Here is a 7,075-nt window from a genome sequence, read left to right on the forward strand (position 1 = left end):
CCTCATTAAATCTCACTGAGATGATACAAACAGAAGAGACGTAATAAAGTTCTTACACTATTCTTTTGGCGAGATTATTTTATTTAGCAAAATATCTCACTATTCACTGATGCAGCCACGTCGTGCTCAATCACTATTATAAGTTTGGTAAAAAAAAAAAAAAAAAAAAAATGCAACTGCTCTCATGTTTTGCCGTAGGACAGCAATTGTAAGTTAATTTTCTGTCCTCTTTGCAGGACTGTGATATGAAATATGTATAAAGTAACAAATCTTTAGCATCCGTGTGAAAGTGAATCTTAGTATGGATGGAAAGGCTAAAACTGAGAGAATTAGTGTATACACTGCCTACATAGTGTTTCTTATTCTTCCTTCTTTGAAAAGTGACAGTGATGATTTTGAAGTGTAGTGTACTTTTGTAAAAGATAGTCATACGCCAATCTTTGCTTATACTTCTTAATTTATTTTACACCAATCATGTTATCATTTAATCACCTTCACATCATTCCTTTCATCTGAGAAGGTATTTGTTTGTTCCTGTCCATACAATGAAAAGTCAAAGGGAATATTAAAAACATATATTTTATTCATTAAAACATTTTAGAATGAAATTGTGTTATCGTTCTGCATGAGGATACAGTTTTAGTCCCTAAATAGGTCTGGGATATGGTGATCAGATTTTTAATGTGATAGCTAATTTTGTTTATGTTTGTTACATTCAGGACCTATGATAGGGGTTTTATATTAAAATGGATACTTTGTATAAAAGAGATTTAAACACTGTATAGAAATGTTGGAATATATTTAGGTTGATTCAGTTATGATAATATCTTATCTGACCTAAATTGTTAAAACATAATTAAAAACCATGATGCTACCATTTTATGTTACTTTTTTTCAGTGTAATATATCTACATGATTATTTTCTGCTGTGTCATTGACTTCTGTTTGCAATAAATCTCATATTCATCTAATCCTTCAGTTCTTCCTGGACTTTAAATTCTCTGTGGCCTTGAAATTGTTTTCTTTTTGACATTTATGACCTCATTGCTAAATTACAGGCTGGACTAACAATTGACAGTCAAGTTTTACAGGCTTTTTAATTTATTTTCTACACTAAGACATGCGTTTAAATCATACAGCTTGACAGTTTTGTTTACAAAGGGTTTGGTGGCCAAGAATAATTTTATTGCTGACAAAATCACTTTTGGAAACCGTAACGAGGGCCTCAAGCCATATCTAAAGATCAGAAAAAAGAAGAAAAAAAAGTCTGATAAAAGTGAATCAGACCGGGTTTACCAGAAAGTGGTTTGTAAGCGTGAGATTTCAACAGGCCTAAAGCTGTTCCTCATTTCACTTTCCAATCCTCTTCTGTGTTCCTCTAGAGTCAAAGGTGTACATTCCTGCTATGTTATGTTTTGGATAGTATACTTCCCCGTTTCTAACCAATGCAGTAACACGCTTTATGTCACAAAAGTGCTACTCCACCACCACAGGCCATCCGACTGCCTCATGTGCACAGCATGCAGTTTTTCATGTTTTATCAGATGACATGTCATAAAATATTTAATCGGTGTTGCCAAAGAACATTATCTTCCAGTCAAAATATATGTTATCGTGAGATTTAATTAGAGGATTGTGTTTTGCATTGAGTTTTTTTTGTTGGATTGGAAAAGGATCATAAAAAAACAGTCTTTTCAAAAAATTTTTTTTTTTCACTCAGTGTCTTTTCATCATAGAGGTTATTTTTTTTTTATTGGAGTGGAAACAGAACAGAAAGATGATGATTCACATGCAAAGCTGTTCATGTGATTTTATTTTTTGCACAAATTAACATTAAATGAACATGCATGTAATATCTCTAATAATAGTAGTTTTCAAGTAGTTAATCCAGAATCGTCAACAACAGGATTTAGTTTCGAGCAAGATTTCTGACAGGGAAAAAAGTTCATCTGGATCTGTGTAATACACAAATTTCCTCAATAATCTCTGTGGCAGTTATGAGTAAAATCCCAGTTCTTAGGACACAAAGTAACAACACAGACCACATGCCCTGAAGGCTTTGACACAGACAGAGCAAAGGGGAGTGACCGTAAGACTCACACATACCGTTAAACCCAGATGAATGTTTGATTAATAGAGATTTGCATTTGGATGATGGTAGGATGGCTAAACGTTATGAGTATTTCAGGAGGAGGCGGGCTAAGCAGAGAGACAGTTGGGAGGATATAAAAGGATGTGATCAGACAACAGGTGCACTTTACAGGTGATGTACAGCTCCAATCTCACTTCCAGTCACGGTCTTTTCCACGTTTCTGTTGTGATACACTAAGTCGTCTTATTCACTGGAAGTGCACAGAGGTAACTAAACATTCATACATTCCTACAATATCCTACAATATCATTCAGAATTCTGCTGTGTTAGCAATTATTTGCACTTTTTGTTAAAACTATTTTTTTTACAGGAGTGTTTGTCTGTTTCTCTTTACTCTTAAAGTTTCATTGCTTGAGCTGCGAAATATGTTTCAGAAAAACTTGATGTGATCAAACTGCATTCTAACAGCATTCCGTTCAGTTCTGTTCAGTCAAGTAGAGTCACACTGAGGTGTCTGTGCTCATGCGCTGTTTTTACTCATTTGACTTTTTTTTTTCTTTCTGTTTTCAGATGTTGGCAACTCTTGAAAACGTGAGTATTGTTTATTTATTTATTTAGATTGACTAAAGGGAAAACAATTGGGAAAGCATTGGGGAAAATGCATGACTGATTGACAGATGATTAATTATATATACAAAAAAACAAAAAAACAGCTTAGTGATATATTTAAGCATCACGCAAGTAAAATATATCATATATCTTGGCCATTCATATTAGTAGATTCTCAATAGTTGTATAACTGTTTATACTAAGTGTGCTGGAAACAATATTAGCTTTTAATAAGCAGATGGAAAAGTCATTATGTCCATATAATATCATATTTAATCAACAAATATGCAGATTTCATTTTTGGCGTTAATGTAAAGTGGTGCAAAAAAGTGACTCTTAAGACACTTTAAAAATGTTTAAAAATCATTGTTTTGTATGGAAAGTATGCTGGTGTTGAAATAAAATAAATGGTACTTAATGACGCTTAGACATTTTGTTGTTTAATGCAATGACATTCAGATAAGTATGTAAGTAAGTGTGCCTTCAAAATACTGTCAATATACTGTATATGCAGTATACACAGTAATCAAAAGAGAGGCAAAATATTACCACTAAAATGTTTTCACACACTATGCAAATATTTCTGTTGGTGCAAATAAAAACCAAATTTTACTGAGGGCAGGAAGAATGTACTAGTCAGGCGAATTTGTTGCAACTTCCTTCCAATATTCATGTTAAACAGCTGTTATTCATGAGTAGTTACATTATACTTTTTAAGTAATATATAATGTTTAGATTCCAATGAGTGTAAATCTAGGAGAAGGAAAGAAAATGCTTGTGTCTTGTACACTGTGTCTATACCGCATCTGATTCAGTGTTTGCTAACATGCATTGACTTACCTACAGATTCAATACTTCCAAGATCTGGGCCCTAGAGAGCCGTCGTCTGGGAACCTAGACCTGGACATGATAGAGGAGTACCTGCAGGAGCACTCGGTGGAGGTGATGTCAGCACCAGGTGTGCAGAGGAGAAATCAAGAGGAGCACGGTATGGCGGGTGAGCGACTGATAATCAGCTACAAACTAGAACTAAAACACTGTAATAGACCACTGAGGGAAGGGTCACTTCTCCTTTTGGTAACTGAATAGACGTGCCTTTTCAGTTTTGTAAGGTCAGTAATTTCCTCTTTGACAAAGCTTCTTTATTTGTCTCAAGATGTGGAATCCATGTCATGGGTGATAAAAGTTTAGTTTAGTGAGGAAAAACTATATGGAAATTTTGTAATAAAAAGTACTTACTTGTGACGTGATGTGTAATCAAAAAAAAAAAAAAAAAATCAAATAGTTTGACCACAGTCACACAGTGTTCAAGCAGATTTACCTTCTGCACAACTGCCATTGGTCAGTCAAACTGATTGTCCCGCCCCCAAACTCACACTATTGGTTAAGCTGTTGCTATGTCAGGCTGGTCGGATGCTCAAACAAACAGCAATGTTTTGGAAGAGTGTGCCTCAGAAAAACAGTATTTAGACCTTTCAGGGGAATCAAACTACACATGGTATGCTGATTAAGCTGCATAGGAGAATTTATTTTAGCTTTAAAAACAATTGTAGAATAACCATAAATATCTTCTTACAGCCTGCATGTGTTGTTGATTCTAGTGAGCAGCATATGCTGTAATAATAAGTGATGTGTTTCCATAGAGAACAGCTGGTCTGGACATTATACATATGAATGGCATTATGGTGGAGTACCAGGAACAGATGAGACGCATGAACAACAACAGCCTCAGCAGCAGCAGACATGGCTCTGTCAGTCCAGTCACAATGAGTGGGTAGGTCTCACCAGACATACACTGTAATATTACAGTCAACACTGTATGCAGTTTTATAAGCAAAGATTGACGTGTTGGTTGATATTAATAATAGTCTATGTTTTAGGGATACTTCCAGTATGACAGAAACCAGTACAGCGACTCAGATTCACTGTCCACCAGTTCTGGTTGCCAAGAATTCCCACCATCTCCGACCTCGGACATGAAGGGTCAGATTGCGTATGACTCCCTGGCTCTAGCGCCGCTCTCAGGTAAGACACAGAATTGCTATTTCTGTTTGGCTTTGGGAAAGTCATTTCATATTAGTGAATCTGTTTATTTGGATAATTAGTTTAAAATGTACCTGCCATCATTTACTTAGCCTCATGTTGTTTCAAACCTGTGTGACTTTCTATCTTAGAGAATGTTTGAACTGTTTTTGTTAATTCGTTGAAAGTCAGTGGGGTCCAAAACAACACAGGTTCAGTTAAAATGGACAAAAAATATATACACAATGGCGTCCAATGGCTAGTTGCATAAACTGCTTTGATTTGTCTTAAAACTAGCCAAGGGATAACCAGTACTACTTTACAGATTTAACAATATCCAGTTTGGAATATGTTGGACATTGGACGTCACTATATAGGCTCATTTTCAATCTGTCATTTGAAAGGTCATAATAAATTTTGATAACAGACTGCATTCATTGTGCACAGAGATCAATGTATAGATGCCAAATATTCTTTTGTCACTAAAATACATTTACAACGATGTTTCTCAGGTAAAAGGAAAGAGCGGTTGTTTCAGTTCTTGTACGAGATGCTACAGACACCAGACATGCGGAGCTGCATTTGGTGGGTTCAGTCTAACAACGGAACGTTCCAGTTCTCGTCCCAGAACAAGGAAAAGCTGGCTGAGATGTGGGGCAGACGCAAGGGCAACCGGAAAACCATGACGTACCAGAAAATGGCCCGCGCCCTACGAAACTATTCGCGAACGGGAGAGATCTGCAAAGTGAAGCGCAAACTCACCTATCAGTTCACTGAGAGAACACTGAGAGGCCTTCAGAACAACTCGCAAAGATTCATGGGTAGTTAATGTGGCTCATCCACCAAGAATTTCTCCTAACTGAGAAGGTGTAAACAAATACTGAGTATTTTACAGAAAATTGTAATGTTCATAATGTAATGTGGGCATAATACACCGATTTTCTAATATTATTTGGCTTAATTGAGGCTCAATTGAACTTGGGAATTGTATGTACAATAACATGGAATAACATGAAATTCTAAGAAGTTGAAGGTGATCTTTGAATTATATAAATCTGAGGATTGTTAACATTACACTGCGTTATATGTAGTTATGAATCCGTTTTGTTTGTTGTTATTGTGATGAAATATTTGCCCATTTTTGTGCTAATTTCAATGACTTTGTAACAGCATTAAAATGTTGACATCTGATGTGCCTGAATAAATTAATTTTACCATGTAAAGTTGTATTTTTTGACAATAACAAGGAACCCAGCTAAACAACATTGTAAACATGTTTAGCCATGTTTAAGTCAAATCTATTACTTAATATGACTGAATCAACCAGACTATATATCTAGTTTAGTTTTGAAACTCTAGGAGGTGCAAGCTGATAGGTCCTTTACATGCAATCTGCTAGCAATCACATCATTTACTACATGGCACAAGCTGATTGGCCTCTGCTGATTCTGCAGCTCAACATTTAAATAGTCTGGTTCAGTGTTGCTGTCCTGTAAGTTGGTCCTGCATGGAGAGCTTTAGAGTTTCTCTGAAACCCTCCACCTCCCCCAGCACCGCCTGTCTATATCTGCTACAGGACTTATGAATGACTATCCATTTAGCAACAAAACTCCTAAAACGGATATTTCTCAAAACAAATCTGATTGGAAGGCATTGTTTGTATCAGATGCAAATAACACTACACTTTGATTAATACTATGGTAATGAGCGATTACCACATTGTTCTACAAAGTTTTTTAGAGGGTATTTTAAAGAATATGATAGTAAACCAATACTTTATTACTCAAACAACATGGTGTTATCATAATATATATATATATATATATATATATATATATATATATATATATATATATATATATAACTGTACTTTTGTTTTGTTAGTGACAATAACATGTAAATATGAATGATAACATTTCAATGGCATCAACAGTTTAAATTCCCTGGAATATGAGTTCTGAAACGTTGTTGACCATGCAGCCAAATGTAGACTAAGGGGTCTGGTTTTGCATCTCTATTTTAAACAGCCTGCTGAATTCTCACACTGATAAGCCTCATCAGGAGGAGCTCACACAGATCACAGTATCACTGACAAAGCCCTGTACTCCATCTGATGGCAGTTTACCACAAGCCCACCATCTACATATTCACACACATATGGTCAAATATGCAAAGCATGTGTATACTCTGGAAAACCGCCACTACAACAGAACTGTTAATGATTGAAGAAAAGGGAAAGATGGTGTTTGTATCATACGTCAGTGGCTTGCTGTTAAAACCACACAAAATATTTATTATAGTAATTAGATCTTAGAATATAAAATTGTACACACAATTTAGTCTGAAGCACAT

At 35.5% G+C, this 7,075-nt stretch overlaps 1 protein-coding gene across 2 annotated transcripts; it reads left to right on the forward strand.

The window, feature by feature from the left end:
• Nucleotides 1-1,918: 1,918 nt before the first annotated feature.
• On the forward strand, nt 1,919-5,914 carry LOC109048595 (transcription factor PU.1). 2 transcript variants are annotated; one of them, XM_042751047.1, is made up of 6 exons: nt 1,919-2,358; nt 2,663-2,683; nt 3,548-3,689; nt 4,345-4,475; nt 4,582-4,726; nt 5,236-5,914. In XM_042751047.1, the coding sequence occupies exons 2-6, from the start codon at nt 2,663-2,665 to the stop codon at nt 5,550-5,552; spliced, it is 756 nt and encodes a 251-aa protein (XP_042606981.1). In that variant the 5' UTR covers nt 1,919-2,358; the 3' UTR covers nt 5,553-5,914. The 2 variants fall into 2 exon arrangements, with proteins under 2 accessions (XP_042606981.1, XP_018921779.2); XM_019066234.2 differs by having other exon boundaries at nt 1,930-2,358; nt 3,548-3,698.
• Nucleotides 5,915-7,075: the final 1,161 nt, after the last annotated feature.

The sequence above is a fragment of the Cyprinus carpio genome, chromosome B23 (assembly GCF_018340385.1).
Source record: "Cyprinus carpio isolate SPL01 chromosome B23, ASM1834038v1, whole genome shotgun sequence".
NCBI lineage: Eukaryota > Metazoa > Chordata > Actinopteri > Cypriniformes > Cyprinidae > Cyprinus > Cyprinus carpio.